This window comes from Plutella xylostella, chromosome 17 (genome assembly GCF_932276165.1).
Source record: "Plutella xylostella chromosome 17, ilPluXylo3.1, whole genome shotgun sequence".
In the NCBI taxonomy this organism is placed as follows: Eukaryota; Metazoa; Arthropoda; class Insecta; order Lepidoptera; family Plutellidae; genus Plutella; species Plutella xylostella.
In genome coordinates this window covers 6,550,443-6,570,720 of record NC_063997.1, presented here as the reverse complement: position 1 = coordinate 6,570,720, position 20,278 = coordinate 6,550,443, and the positions used below count along the sequence as shown (strand labels likewise).

Sequence of the window (20,278 nt, the reverse complement as noted above, 5' to 3'; positions counted from 1 at the left end):
TATGGTGCGTGTGGAACTTTGAAAGCCCCAGGATTTTACTACGATTCCCATGAATATAAATAATAAAAGCTGGGATAGAATTCGACGAATTTAAACCCATATTTGGAAAGATGGAATGGTTCCTAGAAAAGCTCCGCTACGCTACGCATTAGCGCGTATGGCGTAAGTTCGTAGCGCTACATTTACCTATGACTCATACATTTTCTATAATATGCACTTATAATGACAGTTCATCACGAGGTATCATTCAACTTTAGCGTAGGTAGTCATTTGTTTATCTGTTGTGTATCATGTAGATTTGTTAACCTTGATAAACCAAACTAAAATTAAATATTCTTATTTGACCTTCTTAGCCACTGATATGCACTGGAGGTAGACAGAAGACTTACCAATCATGCGCATTCTGCGGTCGCCTGCGAGCCTGCAAGCAGCAGGGTGGCTCCTGAGGGTCGCAGGGCAGCTGCAGCGCGGGCGGCGGCGGCGGCGGCGGCGTGCAGGCCAGGCGCCGCGCCGCTGCCCCCACGTACTCCGCGTAGCGCGGCGGCGGCGGCGAGCCCGCGCGCTCCTCGCGGCACGCCGAGCTGCAGCACTTGCGCGGCGGCGGCGGCCGGCACGCCAGCCCGCAGTACACGGGCGGGGGCGGCCGCACCGGCGCCGGCGGCCGCGGGACGTAGCGCTCCACCGGCACGTGCGCCGCCGGCGGCACGTAGCGCGGCCGGCGCGCGCGCTCCGCCTCGGCACAGCGGCGCACCCGCCGCGGCGACGCCGAGAACCGGTCCGGCAGCGGCGCGGGCGGCGGCGGGCTCAGCCGCTCCGGCGGCGGCGCCACGCTGAACGCGCCCGCCGCCGGGAAGCGCTCGCAGGGTGAGCGCGCGTACTCCTCGGCCATGGCGGGCCCGCCGCCGCCCGCGCGCCCTGCCTGCCCCGCCAGCTCGCCGGCTCACATGCCGCGCGTCCACTGTAGCACTGTCACTGAGTAACGCGCGTCGCGCGAGCGAGGCCTGCAGTCCCGATGTCCGCATTCACTCCGCGAGCGCCATGGCGCTCCGGATCAATAGCGCGCGCGGCGAGGCTCAGGGCGCGCCCGCGGCCCGCGCTGCTCCGCGCCGCATGCCCTGATTCGTCCGCGAACTCACCGAGGGCCAGCAGCCTCAGGCTGCCCAGTTTGGGCGAGGCAAACTCGAGTCTTCTGGCAAAATGGCCGCCCTCGACATGACCGTGTGAGTCGCGCTTGCGCGAATATCACTCTGCGATGTTTGTTTTCACGGATGAGATTCTAAAAGGATCACGTTAGCAAGGTGGATGAGCCGTTTCACTGAACTGTAACTGTGTAACACTGTTGTTTGCGGCGTGGTTGGTGCGGGGTGCGGGCAGCACACAGCTCGGCACAGCTCGCTCGTGGCGGCGGCGCGGTGGCGCGCGGGGGGCTGGCGCGAGGGCGAGTGCTGGCGGGAGGCGGAGGGCGCGAGGCTCGCGCGGACGTCACTCCGCTGCGCTATCGACGCGCCGCGCACCGCGCATGCGTTTCAGCCTCAAATTGCCTCTCACTTCACTCTGGACAGATCTAAACATTGGCTCGACCTCCAAATATAGCATTAGCACACTTATTTCAGGTCCTCTGCAAACATTATTATTGAAAATATTGAATTGTGTTTTAGAGGTCGGTGTCGTTTCTAATAACTACTCGAAGGGGTGCGGTGTTTCATCACACGGCTATAAAGCTGTTTGCATTATGAATCCCTAATCCATGGAGGGATTGATGGGCACGATTTCTACTAAAAGTGAGATGGCCTAATTAGGCTTACGAAAAGGTTATCTTTACGGCTATTTCCAAATTTGGGCAGTAGCTTTTCTAATGGGACAAAATGAAGAAAAGTATCTTAATACATTTGAGGAGATAAAAGTTATGTAATAATGTAGAGCAGCGTGTCGTGTAGGGTGACGCGGCGGCGGCGGCGGCGGCGGCGGCGTGCGTGCGAGGCGCGACATGCTAACTCGCTATGTTTTATTCAAGACGCACATCCGACCGCTCGATTGAAACGAGCCCTGTTCTAATATGAAAGGGCACTTTAAAGTCAACGGTTATGTTTATCAACCCTATATCGTGCCATCGAGGGGCTGTGTGGGTACACTTGCCACCGCCTACCGCTGTGCGGTACTCAAAGATTTTACATGTTAACAATTTGGTTTCTAAATTCTTTTGTTTTGCGTAGGATTTGAAGAAGTATTTCAAGAATGCTGAAATTAGAATGCGTAGGTCGGCGAAGGCGTAACTGAAATATCATACCTGGCAGAAATTAGCTCTCGAGTTTTGTTTTACTATAATCAGATGATTAGTCCTCTTACCTATACGTAACCTCTTCTCTTGTATATAATTGCACCCTTGGTCACAAAAGTGACCCAACGACCATGAGCAAGGTTAAAACAGTTTTTCATTCGACCTAGGTAAGGAAAAAATAATTTCATTATTATATTGTTCGTAGTTCGTAGAATAAATCACGGAAGCCCGGAAACTTCTCATTTCAGAACAATGCTGAAGTTAATATTCATAAAGATTCGGTGCAATGCTTTTTATTTTCCCATTGTCTAGTCGATCGTTTCATTATTAACATCGATGACCAATTTTAGTCAACAAATCATGAACTTTCACGTGATGACGTGTGTGTGGCACGTGAACCATTCAATAAAGAAAGGCTCTATACCTATACCTATTTGATATAAGTAAGTATTATTTTTGTTTTGTTGTATTGTATTATTTGTACCAATTTGTCGAAATGTTTCAATGTACCTATAAGGTATGTAAGAAATAAAAGCATTACTACATATCAGAATCAATTCATCATCAGACAATAACTGGTAGCAGGTAAACTCGAAGATATTAGCATTGGCTGTATGCCGCCGTATCGCTCCCTCTTCTCATGTCGAATGTTCATTTTCAGGGTGCCCAGAGTGTCCACATTCTGGAATGTCAGGAAAGCTCTAAATGTTCAGGGAAGGTAAGTAAAGTCAGGGAAAGCATGTCTTCGAGAGTATTTTTTCCAAAATGTTATTTAGAAATAGCCCTTTCGAATGTAGGGTGCTTCGCCTAAAACCGCGTTTGCACTGTCGGCCCCTAATGAAGCGACGTGGCCTAACGAACCGAGCTAAATGCATTTGCCGTTCACTTAATAACTGCTGCGAACTCACACCTTTACACTGACGACCAGTGTGAATAGGCCTTTATTTGGAAAAAATGATAAGTATAGGTACTGTTTAAAGTAAATGTAAAGTAATAATTTCAAAGATTTTCAGAAAGTATAGTTTTGTTAAAGATATAGTTTTGTCTCACATAAGTAAATTGGTGCAATTTACTTATGTGAGACATAGTGCCTACAAGAGATGTTCAAATTTGATGACCCTTACAGTCACCTCACCACCTTCCGGATTACCTACTATAAAAGTTACCCTTTAGTGAGATAGCTACACTCCCTTTATTAATATTCTGAAACAATAAGATTGATTATAAATAACTTTTACAGTGTTTAAAATGTTCCCTTCATATTATTATGTAAATATAGGTACTTACTTCTATCTATTCTATTCTATTCTATAGGTAGGTACTTACTTACTTTAATATTTTTTGGGCTAGGTTAGAACAATTAAATTTGATACTTACTCATTAAACTTCCACCAGCGAAAGGTCCGGACCGGTTGGAGTGACTCCCGAATTTCAGGTAAAACAACGAAGAATGTGATGTAATAATGGTTCACTAACGAATGTTTCCGTTTCTTGTAACTCTATAATCCCGTGCATTCATTAGGACACTGCCAACCCTTCTCAATCTAACTAGATTTAAACCTAGGGTACCTAATCATGACAGTACGCCTCTCTGTATACCTACTTATACGGTAAGTAACTCATAAACCCCAAGGACAAAAGATCAATGAAAATGTTAAGTTACATAACAATCATGTTTATTTTAATTAACCCAGCAAATTGATCAAAACTTCGTAACCCAAATGCTTTGGGAAAGACACAAGAATTTAAATTAAAACCTTAAAGTCTCTTCGAAGTTAGCCAATTAATACGGCTGTTCTTAAAATAAAATACAGGTTGTACAGTGAGGTGTAGGATTATATATTTCTATACAGGGTGAGGTAGATATAGAACCCATTCGCGCCTAATTAGCTACTTCTAAGAAAGACTCAATAAAATCCTTGTTACGGACGGTGTTATTCAATAAGGCTACATCTTCTCACTCGCGGAATACTATTTCACAAGGGTTCCGACGTAACAGTACTGCGGCATTCATCCCTATTAAAGATAAATTTATTTATAAATATATAAATATTAGGGGTTTCCTATAAACATCCGATGGTACTTACATTATAAAATGAAACTAAGTACACTGGGAAACATACATACGACACAGTAGCCAATTTTGTCGTCTTTCCGAATACATGACACACACGATGCACGAGAGAGAAAGAAAAATAATTTGTACTTAATCATCAATATCAAAGTGAGTTATGCAATAACCAACAAAACCAACAAGACAAGAAGCATGCCTCGATCTTATCTGTAGTAATATTGTGGATGCTACTGGTAAGGTTATTGAGCTTGGATTATCAGACCACAACACGGGACAGATATTAAACATTCCTCAAAGTACCACCAAGTCAAAAAGCTGTATTTACACATATAAACGAGATTTTAACAACGACAACATAAGAAAGTTTCGTGAATGCATTAATAGTTTGTCATGGAGTGAATGCTACAATACAATTGATGTCAATGAAGCTTTTGATCATTTTCATTCCATCTACTCATTAATGTACAATCTTTGCTTTCCATTGTGCAGAGTAAGAGTAAGAGATGTCAAACAAGGTAAAAAATGGATCAGCAAAGGTTTAAAGATTTCATGCATTACAAAAAGTCGACTAAGGTCTACGTATTACAAAAATAAAACTCTAAATAATAAATCCAAATTTCAAAGTTATTCAAAAATGTTAAAAAAAATAATAGATTTATCTCAAAAAAGAACAAAAACTGCACTTATATCAGAAGCAAAAAATACATGCAAAAAATCATGGGACATAATAAATAACTACACAAACGGTCAGTTATCGGTAGAAAAAGGGATAGTATCAATAAAATCAAATAAAAATGAATTGATTAGTGATCCCAGTAAGATATCAGAATGTTTTAATGACTTCTTTATAGATAGTGTTTCTTCTGATATAATAGATAAAAATAGTGCAAGGACAAAAACACAATTACAACCCATACACAGCAGCATGTTTCTCCGTTCTACATGCCCTGATGAAGTTTTTAAAACCATATTCATGCTAAAAAATACGAATTCTGTTGGTCCTGATGAACTTTCAACAAAAATACTAAAAATTAGCGCTAATATAATAGCTTTAGTTATGTCTCATCTCATCAACCTATCATTTGAGCACGGAATATTTCCCAATAAACTAAAATTTTATATGATAAAACCGCTACATAAACAGGGTGACAAAACATTAATGAATAAGTATAGACCCATGGCACTTCTTCCAGTAATATCAAAAATATTTGAAAAAATATTTAAAAAAAGGTTGATTTCATTCCTGGATAAATTCAGTATCATTAGAGACGAGCAATTTGGTTTTCAAACAAATAAATCAACTATACTAGCTATCTATAATCTCGTAAAAGATATTTCTCAACTAATTGATATTCGGAAACCAGCTGTAGTAATGTTCTTTGACATGACAAAGGCATTTGACCATGTTGACCATAAAACTCTTTTAGAGAAATGTAACTGTTATGGCATCAGGGGTCCTGCTCTGGATTGGATAAAAAGCTATCTAGAGAATAGACAGCAGTTTGTTCGTATTGATAGCTTGGTCAATGATGAAATGATGTCTTTTGATTCTTCAACGAGAGTAAATACATTCGGAGTGCCTCAAGGAAGTGTCCTTGGCCCAATATTGTTCCTTTTGTATATAAACGACTTACCTGAAATATCCCAATATAGGTCAATTTTATTCGCAGATGATATATCTATTTTGATTTCAAGCAACAAAGAGGGATTAGAGAACGAAATCAATCTAACCATTAAATCTGTTGTTGAATGGCTTGAATCAAATAATCTGCAAGTTAATCTTGATAAAACTACATATGTCCAATTCCAAAATGGGTCTCACAGTAAAACATAATAATAAAACAATCAAAGAGTCAGATACAGTCAAATTTCTCGGAGTTACAATTGATAGGAACTGTAATTGGAAATCTCATATTGAAAACGTATGTAACAAGCTAAATAGGTTCGTGTATGTACTGTATAGATTGAGCAGGATAACAGGCCAAAAGGCTGCTCTTGCAGCATATCACGGATATGTATTGTCTGTCCTAAGATATGGCTTATTGATTTGGGGAAACTCCACAGACTTTAATAAAGCCTTTATTGTTCAAAAAAAATGTTTAAGAGCAATATACGGTAAGAAACAAACAGATTCGTGCAAGCCTTTGTTTAAAAAGTCTAAAATTATGACACTTGTTTCTATGTACATTCTAGAGGCAGCTATACATGTTAAAAGTAACCCTAATCTTTATAAAAAAGCTGGCAACATTGTAAATTTTGACATAAGGAACAAAGAACGCCTAGTTCTACCAAAGCATAATAGTGCCTTGTATAACAAAAATTGTCACATCATGACTATAAAGGTCTATAACTGTATACCGCATGAAATAAAACAATTGCCTCTAAAACAATTTAAGCATAAACTAAAATATTGGTTGACAGAAAATGTATTTTATTCAATCAATGACTTTTTTAATTATAAAAGAATGAATTATAAATTAAATTATGAGATTGCAAATGAATTTTAATATGTATCAATATTTTGTTATTCTTATTTTAATTTCAATTGACATATAACTAGTACCTATTTAATTAATTGTATTGAATTGGCATAGTATTTTAATTTATGTAATTATTGTGGTGCATTTAATACCTATTTAAGTAATCTCAATTTGTGCATGAAGTAACATTTTATTTGTTAAGTATTTCACATACCGATTCCTCGGTGAAGCATGATAGAAACTGTAATTTGATGTTTAAGATCTCATGTATAACTTTGTTTCTTGTGAATAAATGAATTCTATTCTATTCTATTCTAATATATCGCACTACCTAGTAGGTAGTACCTACAAGTATATTCATTGGCAGATGCCTATCTATATATCATAGAATAACAAGTACTACTCGTTATTCTATGCTATATATCCAGCAGACGACTGCTGGCTAATATGATGATGATTGCTGATTGTCGAATTCAAAATGAGATGTTACAGCGTCGTATTGTACCTAATTAAATGCAAATAAATAATAAGTACTTACTTAAATTATACCACCTATGCATGAGTTAATTAAAATGAATATCTATTTATCTTGTTATATCAGGTGAGGATGGTATATCATATAGATTCATACATAACTTTACTGAGTCTACCAATAGCTATCTATCATTTATTCATTTCCGGTACTTATATATTTTTTTCTCTCCAGGTCCAACCGGCCTGTCCCAAAGAGGTGAGGCCAGCGCAAGGTCCCTCACCCAATTAGCTGTAATAGGAGCGACGGCCCACTCCTAGGGGGGGGAGGGACACCTGTCACCTAATTTCGTTACCACCCTCTTTATGTCACGGGAATTGTTGGTCAACCTGCTCCTCAACATATTTAGTGGCTTTGCTTGTACCTTGTAGGTACCTAAGTAAGTGCATAAATCTATCTAATAAGCACTGTCTACTATTTATTTATTTTAAAGCATCATAAATATAACAGGTAAGACACAATACATTTCTAAGTAAATATAATATGTTATTTAACAAAAGATCTAGTGACTTAAGTACCCTAAAGAATATGATGACAACATGCATATGTCGCAGGCATCTGGTTTAATCTCCTTTTTGATTGAACCACTAGCCCGTTCATTGGATGGCGGTATTCAGTTGTATGACTAAAGGACAACTCGTCAAGTCGTTGATTGTAACGTTCGACGTCTTGACTGAACGTCATTCAGCGAAGTCGTTGAATGGGATATAGTATAGCAACTTTGTAATGTCTGGTTAGGGTGAACATGACCAGACAAGAGTCCACAAAAATATACTATGTTACAAAGCTCTTATCTTACAAATTAACTAAACAATAACAATAAACGTACCTTCATATTGTTGTTCATAATTATCCAGTTTCGCCACAATCGCAATCGCCGACGGCGTAATAATAGGTAAATCCATGTTGTCACACTATTTTAACACAAATAACGCACTTTGAAGTACTATTTTTTTTGCAAAAAATTAACAATAAGTATAGGTGCTTTTTGTGACAGCTGTTAGCTGTTAGACGCCATATTTGTTTTATTCACAACCTGCCCTTGTAGCACAGGGCGCTATTAAGGCGTGACAAGAGTTCTCCGTCGCGCTCGCTCTTGAGGCTGCACGATGTGAGTGAGCGCGATGCAAAACTCTTGTCACGTCTTAAGTGCGCCCCGTACTAGCCCTTCTGACTGACACCTGACCACCACGTTTTGTGACGCTTGTACAATCAACGTTCGCCCTAGTCATACAATTGAGTAGCGCCATGCAATGAACGGGCTAGTGGTTCAATCCAAAAAGGAGATTAAACCAGATGCCTGCGACACATAGGTACACTTTGATTACAAAGGTAGTGAAAATATGTGATGGCTCGCTTGCGAATCAACCCCTGTTTACATTTTCAGGGATAAGGTACCTAGTACCTACATACTTGAGATGACCTTGTAGGTACTAGGTAACCTAATTAAAACGTCAATCGATAATCTAACGGTTTTAGCTAGAAAAGTGGAAATTTGTCAGAAAACCGTCATAGTGAATACCTATAGACAGCTGCAACGTAACATGCAATATAAACCACAATTAAAGAATTAGTGTTCAGTTGTGCACGCTCATCATTGGCACTATGCAAGGGAATACTTTCATAGCGTTACGTTACCTAGTTGTACTCAGCTCAGCTTATAAGCTTAACATGCATCCGAATTTGGGTTTTTTTTTTCAATGTGTGGTAACGATGGTATTACTCACCACGCCACAATCAGTCATATCCTGTATTTAAAATAATCCTTGATCCTCCTATAATAAGTAACACGTACCTAATCTAAAATATTTCTACTAAGTATCAATAACAGAGGCTAGTGAAATAAAAGAACCAGATTAATAAATTTTAAAAATAAGTTTATTTAAGTAAAAAAAATCTTTACTTACGAGTATAATTCTTTAGTCAAACAAAATAGTAGTAACAAATTATTAAACGTAGGTATATACAACAATTGTATCACTGGAAATAACTGGGCTTATATTATTTAAGCGTTTAGTTTGAAAATGAGTTTCTCAGTAGCCATATCCAGGCCTTGGATATGCTGGGTATGCTGCATGAGCATGTACGGGCTCAGGACACTCCTCCCACAACCACCAAACTGTAATCAACACTTCCAAGTTAATCAACAACAACGATATCACTGGTATAGCCAACTTACTTATCAGACTCTTTAATCCCCCCTTGGCAATTAACAAGGGCTTAACTATTCCGTTTATTACGATGTCCTTGAACCCTTTGAGTTCTACGTCGCCCGTTGAGCCGGTGAGAAGGGTGAGCACTAGGCCGATTAATCCACTCACTTTGCCGGCAACTTTTGACGCCAGTGGCTTGACAAGATCCGGGATCTCCACTAGTTTTAGTTTGGATGAGGGCGCGCTGTGGTGTGCTTCCAGCGGCGGAGTGTAGGCGGAGGGCGGCGGCTGATGGTAGGATGGTTGCTCGTGGTACGGCGGTGGCGGACCATACGAAGGATAGGGCGAGCTCGGCGGGTAGTTTGGCGCGTAGCCGGGCCGCTGCTGGTACCCGTAGCTCGGAGGGTGCGAGTAGGGCGAGTAGCCCGCGTACCCCGGGCTCGGCGGGTAGTCGTAGTCCCTCGCAGCTGCTCGAGAGTGATCCTTATCTTCGTGACCATTCTCATCGATGCCGAGAGCGTGCAGGAGCTCGTGCACGTCGACCGTGGAGTTATTTTCACGTTGTGGCTTCTCCGTCGTCACCGGTAGCACGTTGTCCATGTGGTCGTGATTTTCTAGCGGCTGCATCGGCGGGGGTATGTGCTGGGTAGTATGGATCAACCGCTGCTGCCTTCCGCCTTGCATGGGTCCTTGTCGTGCGGGTTGAAACTGTGGCTCCGCCAGGGGCACCATAAAAGGCACATTGTCTCCAGATACAGCTCTTAACTCGAACGGTGGAAAATACGCAACGGGATCCCCCGCATTTGCAAAGTTATGACAGCAAAAACACGAGCAGAAAATTAGAACCGCCAAACACACTAAAGCCATGGCGGTTGATTGTGTAAATGCATCGAATATTTGCAATGTGCATTATTTATTAATTCAACGTTCACCTCATAATTGAAATTTTAACTCAGCATTTTTGATAAAATCGCAATTTGCCTTTGTTGCGAATGTTCCGATAGGTATTTGACACTAAAATATTTGTTTACACTTGTAGCTAACTGATGTCGACACCCGAGCTACATTCTATGGCCATGCACTTTGACACTTTTTCTCCTGCAAAAATATCCAACAGTGTGCTGACGAACGAGGACTCGTCCTCGACATCCTCAATCAAGGTGAACGTTAGCGCAGCCCCTAAGTTCCCGCCCCATCCGTCACGCGCTGATCTCTGAATTATACAAGCTATTCTTTGCGAGCAATCCTTGATCACTCTTCCTTTTTCCCATTTCTTTTTCTTCTTCCTAAAATACTTTATCATTTTGGATATCATAGGCCACAACAAAACTGCCTTCAAACCAACCTTAGCGAGGATCATGGTGGTTAAAGGGACGAGTAACATTTTGGCGCCCATGAGCTTCATGAATACTAAAGCTGCTGCAGCTAACATTATTTTCGCGGCACTGCCTAAAATGCTGGCAAAGGATCCTAGCGAATCCGTCTTCGGGCAGGACACGTGGTACGCTGGTTCAGAATACGACTTCCGCAAGGCATCGGGATACATGTAACTGGATGCTCCTGCCAGTAGGTCCATAAAAGGCGACGGGATCTGCTGCGACGGTTGCACGGTGCTGAGAGAGTTGCCTGCGTCTTGAGCCCAAGCTTCAGCCGCGATAAATATGAGCAGTCCAACCGTTCCGACCATGGCGGACCAACTGTTCCGCTTCAGACCTTCTATTTGCTATAAAACCTCGTCCATGTAATTATAATTACAAGCTATAATACTCTGGAATTGAACTATCAGTCTACGATATAATTTTATTATTAGCTCGTAACAGCATGCTCCGGAAACGGATTGGGCCAATTTAATTCGTCGAATAATTTTATTCTCAGTATAAAAAAGAAAGTGCGTTACTTTTTAAACGTATTACTTTCATTAAATTGAAAAGGAGCGTACCTACTTCTTGACTTGTAGAAAAAATTATAAGAATATAGGGCAATAAAGAATAAAATAAATAAATAAAAATATATTTTTAGTTATTAAATAAATTGTACGGTAAACAATGTGATTTTCAAAATATAAAAAAACATCAATTTTATAGGATATCCGCATACCGCTTACTATAGTGGAATCTTAATTTTTTCTCTATGAGTGGTATGATTCCCTAACCTTTTTCCCTAACTTTACTACGAGTGAACTTTAATGGTACTTTTAAAATGTTGTCTATGCATAATTATTACGAAGTATCCGCATCCTATTTTGTTTAAAAAATCCTGGCTGTTTTTAGGAAAATTCATTTATACTTTTTCTTGTTTCAGAGCATAATCATTATAATATGTATAAGTGATAAAAGTAATATTTTATATTTAACCTACAATTTATGAGCGGAAACCCGTTGATTATATATGCATAGAATACGCGGACTCGGGTGATTTTATTAATCGAGATATCCTAAACCACGAAAACAAAATGCGGCAGTCATGGCTCAGAATAATCACTTCCTTGCACTTGGAACATTATTGGCAGCAGCAAGATAAAAAAAATTGCAGGATTTTTGGTTATGGTTATTAACTTTTTAGTTTTTTATTTTTATGTTGGCGCTTGGCGGGTTTTTATACTTGAATTTAATCAAATTTTGTTTTGTTTTTTTAACTTTGTTTAGTTAGTTAAAGGTAAACAAATACCTTTTATAAAAAAACAAGTGGGCTATGCTTTGAATTTTATACTGTAGAAAGAATCTTTTGCAATATTTTTCCATCACAGAAATGGTAATGGTAACAAGAAGTGCTCGTCGGAACGCATGCGAAATATTTGATGATTCTAGAAACAGCAGCGATATGTCTTGCAATGTACCGCCTTGGTGCTCTTCAGGTCAGTATACCTACCTATGCAGCATAGCTAATAAACAGTAGATTATTAGATAGGATAGTAAACAAACACGTTAGTACAGTGGGGAACTTTTTTTATTTTTATGGTTATGAGCGGTGATACCTAGCTCAGTCGGGTGGCGCCTCGCCTTCCTCTCAGGACAGAAATGCGGGTTCAAATCCCGACGGTACAGTGTATGATGGCGTGGTGGGACTTTAGACCTTATGGGGATGCACAAAAGGATCAAGAGAGCCAGCTGCCGCAACTGACATCCCCTCCACTGAATCTCTTGAAATACATCGTAGGAGACACGGGCCTAGCTAACTAGATCTACAATTAAAAATCTTAAATTAGTGATGGAGCGTGAATTAGTTATTCACTAAAACATTCGTTTCCTGAAAATTCATCCCGCGGGCGGGCGTTTGTAACAGTACAATGCCAATATGATTTTTGAGTAGGTAACCTACCACAGATTGATATTATTAAATAAACTTTCATAAAATTTCGCATGGAACGCAAACAATACAATCAATTTATCATCGTCATTGAACTGAGTCAGCATTAACGATGGCCCAGTATTTTGCGCTTTCGTTGTACAAACTGTCCCTAATTTAGTTTGACCCAAAAACTGATTCGATGGTTTCGAGCTTGCATATAATGCAATTGGAGCGAGATGCCACTTGCCACCTGCTGGCGTTCAATATACAATTTATGTCTATTTATGTATTACGAATGATAAGTTTTTAATGCATTAGGTACTTTTAAGAGTTTTAAGCATCGCAAGTTAAAAATATGTATAAATAATAATACGTAGATAGTTACGTTACTTGAATTTAAAAACATAAGATTCCTACTATGCAGGTATAAATAGGTAGGTAGGCTACACATGATCCACATCCTACCTACCTAAACCTATTATACCTAAGGCACCTATGGACCTTATTGAGTACTTTTTTTTGTTTGTATCGGATGCCTTAAAAAATCCAATAATACCTACACTACTTAGATAATTATAGGAAACTAATTTTAGCTAATCCAAATATGCACCTAATCTACCTAGCTTTAGTCACATAACCAATCTATTTAAAATAGCCGTTTTACTAAGTACCTGTACCACAATTTAGTTAAACCTCTTTATATGCATTACACAAAGCGATAAACATGTGATAACGATTTCAGGGAGAGCATGCGAGAGGAGGCCTCGCAAAATACCGACGCCAATATGCGACATTCGATCCCCTTTCGTCTTACGTTCGAACTTCTGGAAAATTCCGTCCCAAGATAAAAGCGTACAGAACTCTAGCTGCTCCAAGAAAAGGAAAATCAAAACCTGTCGAGTAAAACAGCGCGATAACATCGGCAAATGTAGAGTGCTTCTGTTCTTATTGTGCGCGCTGGCCGGCGGGGTAATAGGTTCGTAGCCTGAGAATGTGCAGCTGATGTAAGCCGATGTTTGAGTGAGATTTCTTTCAGCATTGAAACAAGCTGGGAATTTATTCGCGGTAGAGCTTCTTTAGCTTTCAAGAGTTTTAAGAACCTATAACAAATATAAGAGATAGTATAGGGGGGTATCGAGATTTATCTACTGACAAAATGTTATTCATATAGAGTACGGTAATTATATCAAATATGCACGCTATTTATGCAGTAAGTATAGTAATTACATCGGAAACACAGACATACGCAGAGACATAAATAAAACATGCCAATACACCTTAACTCAGGTCTCGTTACTCGTTAACAATATCCCTGAATCGTCAATTACTTAATCAAGCATTCATTACGTTTAGCCACTTCGGCAATTCAATATTTTATATCAAATTCTCAGAATATATTAAAACATTTGCACGTTCATTTCAGTATGGTTTTGGAGATATCAAAACATAAATTTGAATACGAGGAAGGAAATTATATCATTATGTAAGTAACGGCGGCGGCGATATCTAACAAAACCTATCCTAAGTTATAACTAACAACTGAATAATTTAATTGATTTTTAGCTGATTGATTATACTAAAGCCATAAGGCGATCTGTAGCAATACATAACGAAATGAAACAATAGCAGTCCCTATAGTACACCGCAAGACCGCAACTTAATAATTATCTATTTAATAACTACCTACATAGGTTTCCCACAGCCTAGAGCAATGGTAGTGCCTGTGATTATTTTTTTTCGATGTAGTCCATTCTTTCTGCAGACACTAAGACGCTCTATGTTTTCAGTCGGGCTAGACCAGACATCGGTAGCTATAGATGAGGAATGTTGTCACAAGATGAAACAGCTGGCTGCTGCCTTGCTATTAGCTGAACAAACCTTGAGGTAAATAGAGAAAAGAACATGAGTATAGCCCATATATTAGTCATAAGTATAACAAATTAACAATGTACCATGGTTATTTTCAAATTTCAGAAGAGCCAGACGACATCATACGCTGATGCTAACTTCACATTCTGGAAAAATTGGTATGTTAACATATTTTAGCTATACATAGTATGCACACTAAAAACATAATAATATTAGGTATACCTGCGTAAATATACCTATATCTAAAAAACTATTATCATAAATTTTACTAAACAAAGAGAATATCGTAACATTCGTAACCTTATTCCATTCTACATATAACTTTTGTGCACAAAGTGAAAACGACAGCCAAATCACTTGGGTGTTCATGTAAACGGGCAGACGTTGCATTTTATAGAAGCGGTGAGTCGATAGAACGTTCCAACGATTTTCGGTCGCCCGCAAATACGAGTACCCCGCGACAGTCGCGTTGCGATGTCAGTAAATTCTGCATTAGTGCAGTTGCAAATCCATCCATCTGGCCTTATCTTAAACCCGTTTGTGAGACGTCGTCTTCTTGCTAGCACGTTGCAAATTGCTGCTATCTGCTCGTAGAACCAAGGTCCTAAAAAATGTCAGATATTCGATCTATGTAAATCGGAATTTTATTTCGGTTGGTAGTGTAAGTCGGTCGGTATAGATGTGGTATAGATACTAATTTTACATGAAATACACATTAAATTTTACCTAGGGCATATTACAAAATACATGGGTATTGTTTCTCAATACCTATAAGTCCACGACACCGACACAGTCGTAGGCGTAGGTACCCGTGCAACCGACAATACTGTTACTAACTAGTTTTATTCGTTAGCTTATTAGCTGCCCTACCTTTACAGAGACCCCAAGCACATCCTTCGAGCCTGACCTAATAGCCGACGTGGAAGCAACTAAATCGGGGGGCGAGGAGTGGGGCGGACGAGCGGCGCTGTGGGGCATAGTGCCTCTGTGGCGGTCGTCGCCGCCGCCCCAGGTGCTGCTGGACACCTCCGCGCCTGCCCCGGGCGACTGCTGGCCGTTTAGGCGCGTTTTTACTTTATTTTTGTTGCCCAACGGAGGTTAGAATTCAACATTTAATAAAAGAGTTATGTCGAGGCCACTTTGCTTTTTGGATAAGTATAATAAAATGATAAGTAAAAATATTCTCGATCAAGAGATAAATCATCTCTATTATAGATCAAGGCATTCAAATCCGTTCATCCGTTTCGAACCTGAGCTTGTGATGATGACAGTAGGTGTAGTATACGTTTATTAAATTCATGTATTATGGCCCGAAATTAAAATTCAAGTAATAAACCGACTTCCTTATGACTTACAGTTTCCATTTCCAACATATCCTTAACCGTTATCTGTTCATCTTCAGCGGTTCTCAGGGCGAGGTGACCTTCCAGTGGAGGGAGACTCGGCGCGTCAGGCGAGTCAGCGTGCAACACGTGCGGCCCGACGCCGCCCGCTCTGCGCCACACCACTTTGCCCTCTATGTACGTGCGATTAAAACCTATAATACCCTACCACTCCCTCTTGTGGTAAGTCTTAAATAAATGAGGTCCTTGGTACGCGCATGTGTTGCGAACTTTGAGCTGTATGTAAGCGTGGTTAGAGTAAGTTATCGATTGACTCCATTCTTCCCGTAACCCCTAGAGAACCCTCTGTATGGAAACGTACCGAGCAGGACTCTTTATGTCAAGTTGTTTATTATAGTCATTGATTTATTGCGCAAGTTGAAAAAATAAGTTTTTCAGGGAGCGTCCTTTAATATTTTAAGCGAATTTGGTACCAAGGTCGCATCTGCCACATGACTTGTGTATTGTATGAATGAGTATATTTTAGGTACCTACGTATAATATGTAACCATATGCAACGAATTTATTTATGATATTTATAATTCACAGGGTATTCTTGAAAACGGAACCTGGGTAAGCGGCATGTATGGACAATACACTTATGAAGGGCCAGCTAAGCAGTTCTTTACATTGAGACCTGAATTCCCACCAGTAAAGCAAGTGGCATTTAGAGTTATGTCCAACCATGGAAATACTAAATATACTTGTGTTTATCGAGTACATATTTATAATAAATAGCAAGTTATGTTTTTAAATGTACCTATTGTGATTTTATTTCTCAAACAGTACTTTTTTTGAGGTACAGAATCCCTTATACCCCGCTTTTCGATATTTAATTTTTATTTCTTATTTATTTATTCGAGTCTTCAGAAATGCAACAAATAATTACTGAATAAAATGTAGCCTATGAGCCTCAAAAGCAGCCTATTTTCAAACATATTCATATGTTAAAGCAATAATACTGTAAGTTTCTAAGTTATATAGTTTATAAATAAAAAAGTAACATTGTACACTCGCTTACTATTTATAATACTAATATTAGTGCCTGGCCATGGTAAAAAAAGTATTGTCCAGTCAAGTTATCGTCCATCGCTGACTACCAGTGAACATTCGTACAGGTTGATACATCACTCAAGGAGCCCTTTCGTGCACCCCAAACATGGAATCTGGGTGTAATTAGTTAACATTATTACTACTACCTCAGATGACCAAATATTTGTACTGCTAGCCTAACTTAGTGACTTGTTCACAAAGGAAAATAGGAAATAAAATACCGTACTAGTGTTTACGACTGTATATTGTCACGATGAAAAGTCAACGTTTACGACGCGCTCCAGTCCTGGGTGTTGCCTCCCCACGAGGGAGTGGCGGTGGCGGCGGCCGCGGGCGGCGCGGTGGAGCCCCACTCGTCTTGGACCTGTAAAGTTTATCACATTAGTAATGAAGGTGTCCTAACATCATAATTATTATTTTGTTAGACTTAATTACCATTTTTATGACAAGGTTTAAATTAAAAAATAAAACTTTTCCATGGTTGAATTCGCATGGCTGGTACGGGTTGCTAACTAAACAGTGCAAGTTGGCAAAAATATGTTAAGTAAACTGAAATCCATGTTACAGGGTACAGTAGGTCCTCAAAAATATCAAACTGAAAGGCATCATTGCCGTTTGCAATAAACGATAGGATTGATAGGCTATATCGAACACCTACTGCAGATTGCAGAGGCGTGTAAAGTTTATAAAAACTAGTCATAAGATACAGGCAGGAAATGAAAGTGGCAACAACTACTCTAAAAAAGAGATTCCAATCCCACTGACAAACTGTAACAGTTTGTGTGACACATTGTAAAACAGCAGATTTTGTATAAACTTTAACAAATAATGAATAATAGTAATGAACTACAAACCTGAGCGGCCCAGTCCTCCTGCGCGCCGGCGGCGGCAGGCGCAGCAGCGGCGGCACCGAAGGCGGGCGCGGCGGCGGCGGCCGGGGCGCCGTCCTCGGCCCACGAGGTCACGGCTTCTGGGGGCTCGGCCCACTCCTCATGCACAGGCGCCGCTACCTCAGGCTTGGCAGCTACGACAGCCTGCGAATAAGGATAAGATCGGATAAGTATACTGTCTACAATGAGATATGTAAGTAACTGCAAGTGTCTGAGACAACTTTAACACACGCGAATGGCAATTATGGGCATGGTGCAACAGAATTCGACTAATTATGTAGATAGAATACTTCAATCAGCACATTTAGCATGTCTTGTTATGTTAATATTATCAGAAAGCCATCATACCTGTTCCTTAGCCTGCTGCTCCTCCTTCTCGCTCTCATCAGGGTCACGGTAGAAGAACAGGTCGACGACCACGTCCCACCTGGTGTCGCGGGCGAGCACGCCGCGCAGGCGCAGCACCTCACGCGCCAGCATCCACCACATCAGACCGATGGAATGGGATGACTGGAAGTAATAATGATAAGTGTTAGAAGGCTGGTAATTTATTTGTACATGAGGGCAAAAGTTGCAATAGAAATGAGTGCGACCCTGCAAGTGTAACATTTTAAGATTCCAATGCAATTTGTAAAGGATAACATGAGATTGCAGAAAAAATTGTCACTGGCACCAAATTAGCAACTAACATACTTTAATTTTTGAAATAGCATTAACTACAAGACTGTGAACTGAATTCATTTTTAAAATTGACTAGGTCATAAATGATCATTAAAAATTACCTTGGTGTTGCATGGGATGGCAATGTCAACAAATCGCAGAGGCGAGTCAGTGTTGCAGAAAGCAATGACGGGAATGTTGACGTAGGACGCCTCAGTGATGGGCTGGTGGTCCTGAGCGGGGTCCAGGACGATCAGCAGACGAGGCTCACGGAAAGCAGCCTGGATCTGTAATGTTACAAACACTTATGTTATTTCTAGGGTGAAAAATTTACAACAAATAATGGATAAGATGGGAATAGTTTCAGATAAACTTTAATCAATCTGCATGAATGCAGTCAGTGGTTCCTTAGTTTGTTTTGTCATCATTAAGTAAGGAATTGAACAGTATACATTTACATATCAGTAGTAGCCATACCTGGTTGGTGAAGGCACCAGGGGTGAAACGTCCAGCAATGGGCGTGGCGCCAGTGTGTGCGGCGAACTTGAGCACGGCACGCTGTCCGAAGGGACGGGACGAGATGACGAACACGTCAGCGGGGTTCTCGATGGCGACCACCGCTCGGGCGGCCAGCATCAGCTTCTCCCAGGTGCGGCGGAGGTTGATCACGTGGGTGCCGTCGGAACGACGCTTGTACACGTATGTTTCCATCTACAAACCAATATACAAGTCTTTAACAACATGATAGGAGCAAAGAACACAGTGTGGTATTTTAAGAAGACTTCAGTTGGGAGAATTGATCGTCAATATAATTCAGATTAAATATGGAACGGATTCTGATATCATCATGGTAGTTTTGTTGTCTTATTGAAATTTTTTAGGTTACCGCAAGTACTAACCTGGAAGTGCACATTCTCTGAACCAAGATGTGTGGTGGCTGCCAACATCTTGGTGACATCTTCCTCATTGAGGGCTAGGATATCTAGTCCTCCCGACATCGTTGCGTTTTTGTGAGTTACGACAAAACCTGAAAGAAAAGTAAACAACGTTTGTACACGAGACCAAGACAAGATAAAATAGCGATGAAATTGTACAATCCGTAAAAAGACTGTAATTTATAATAGCATAGGAACCTTTCACATCGTAATATTATCATCTTAGATACCATATTACAGTGATTACACCAATATTTTTAGATTAAATTTTAAAACTTACGCGTATAATGCCACTGGGAGCGAATTAGAAAATGAAAGAATGAATTTACTTGTCAGTTTGACATTGTCATTTTTCTGACGTTTCAACTCAACTGCAGCTACCTTCATTCGTGTGTATCACAGAATAGCATTGTACCTCAAAATAAGTTACCACTGTGTGCAAAGTGTGAGTTTTTGTGATAAGTAAATGAAAGTTTGTGAAAAACGAACAAGGGCTTCAAAATCTCGGTCTCGTTCGAGGAAAGAATTTTAAAAATCTTAGTGGCTATCCGGAGCTATTTCCACATTCACAGGCGAGAGAATCGCGAAGAGGACGAGCGATGATTCCGCGAGCGTATCGTTACGACTCGCCGTCGCAACGTATCGTTGAGACTTGCAACGGAATCGCATTATTTTGTTCATGCT

General features: G+C 40.4%; 5 protein-coding genes across 6 annotated transcripts in view; 1 reads left to right on the top strand and 4 right to left on the bottom strand.

Annotated features, from left to right (window-relative positions):
- Positions 1-1,455, bottom strand: part of LOC105393738 (inactive rhomboid protein 1) — a 102,469-nt gene extending 101,014 nt beyond the window's left edge. For both annotated transcript variants that reach the window (XM_048626986.1, XM_048626987.1), the window contains exon 1: positions 390-1,455. In XM_048626986.1, the coding sequence (XP_048482943.1) occupies positions 390-889 (500 nt within the window). In that variant the 5' untranslated portion in view covers positions 890-1,455. The remainder of the gene's footprint in view (positions 1-389) is intronic.
- A 7,942-nt stretch (positions 1,456-9,397) lies between these two features.
- LOC105385557 lies at positions 9,398-10,144 on the bottom strand. The gene has a single exon (XM_011555960.3). It carries the CDS (start codon positions 10,142-10,144, stop codon positions 9,398-9,400), a length of 747 nt encoding a protein of 248 aa, XP_011554262.3.
- A 305-nt stretch (positions 10,145-10,449) lies between these two features.
- On the bottom strand, positions 10,450-11,404 carry LOC125489783. The gene has a single exon (XM_048626824.1). It carries the CDS (start codon positions 11,202-11,204, stop codon positions 10,557-10,559), a length of 648 nt encoding a protein of 215 aa, XP_048482781.1. The 5' UTR covers positions 11,205-11,404; the 3' UTR covers positions 10,450-10,556.
- A 645-nt stretch (positions 11,405-12,049) lies between these two features.
- LOC105385575 (SUN domain-containing protein 5) lies at positions 12,050-16,815 on the top strand. Its single transcript, XM_038108696.2, has 8 exons — positions 12,050-12,371; positions 13,548-13,781; positions 14,229-14,288; positions 14,593-14,689; positions 14,780-14,832; positions 15,553-15,736; positions 16,077-16,194; positions 16,606-16,815. The coding sequence occupies exons 1-8, from the start codon at positions 12,266-12,268 to the stop codon at positions 16,792-16,794; spliced, it is 1,041 nt and encodes a 346-aa protein (XP_037964624.2). The 5' UTR covers positions 12,050-12,265; the 3' UTR covers positions 16,795-16,815.
- Positions 16,816-17,335: 520 nt separating this feature from the next.
- LOC105385556 (40S ribosomal protein SA) lies at positions 17,336-20,025 on the bottom strand. The gene is made up of 7 exons (XM_011555959.3): positions 19,875-20,025; positions 19,559-19,686; positions 19,137-19,370; positions 18,782-18,946; positions 18,348-18,509; positions 17,964-18,143; positions 17,336-17,473 (listed from the first exon to the last, which is right to left on the bottom strand). The coding sequence occupies exons 2-7, from the start codon at positions 19,655-19,657 to the stop codon at positions 17,378-17,380; spliced, it is 936 nt and encodes a 311-aa protein (XP_011554261.1). The 5' UTR covers positions 19,658-19,686; positions 19,875-20,025; the 3' UTR covers positions 17,336-17,377.
- Positions 20,026-20,278: the final 253 nt, after the last annotated feature.

Excerpts from the sequence above, each read along its gene's own strand:
- LOC125489783 (XM_048626824.1), bottom strand. The coding sequence starts at position 11,204 with ATGGTCGGAACGGTTGGACTGCTCATATTTATCGCGGCTGAAGCTTGG.
- LOC105385575 (XM_038108696.2), top strand. The coding sequence starts at position 12,266 with ATGGTAATGGTAACAAGAAGTGCTCGTCGGAACGCATGCGAAATATTT. Across the intron at positions 12,372-13,547 it reads ACCGCCTTGGTGCTCTTCAG|GGAGAGCATGCGAGAGGAGG; the intron begins GTCAGTATACCT and ends TAACGATTTCAG. Across the intron at positions 14,690-14,779 it reads TTAGCTGAACAAACCTTGAG|AAGAGCCAGACGACATCATA; the intron begins GTAAATAGAGAA and ends TTCAAATTTCAG.
- LOC105385556 (XM_011555959.3), bottom strand. The coding sequence starts at position 19,657 with ATGTCGGGAGGACTAGATATCCTAGCCCTCAATGAGGAAGATGTCACC. Across the intron at positions 19,371-19,558 it reads CAGAGAATGTGCACTTCCAG|ATGGAAACATACGTGTACAA; the intron begins GTTAGTACTTGC and ends ATTGGTTTGTAG. Across the intron at positions 17,474-17,963 it reads AGGAGGACTGGGCCGCTCAG|GTCCAAGACGAGTGGGGCTC; the intron begins GTTTGTAGTTCA and ends TAAACTTTACAG.
- LOC105385557 (XM_011555960.3), bottom strand. The coding sequence starts at position 10,144 with ATGCAGCCGCTAGAAAATCACGACCACATGGACAACGTGCTACCGGTG.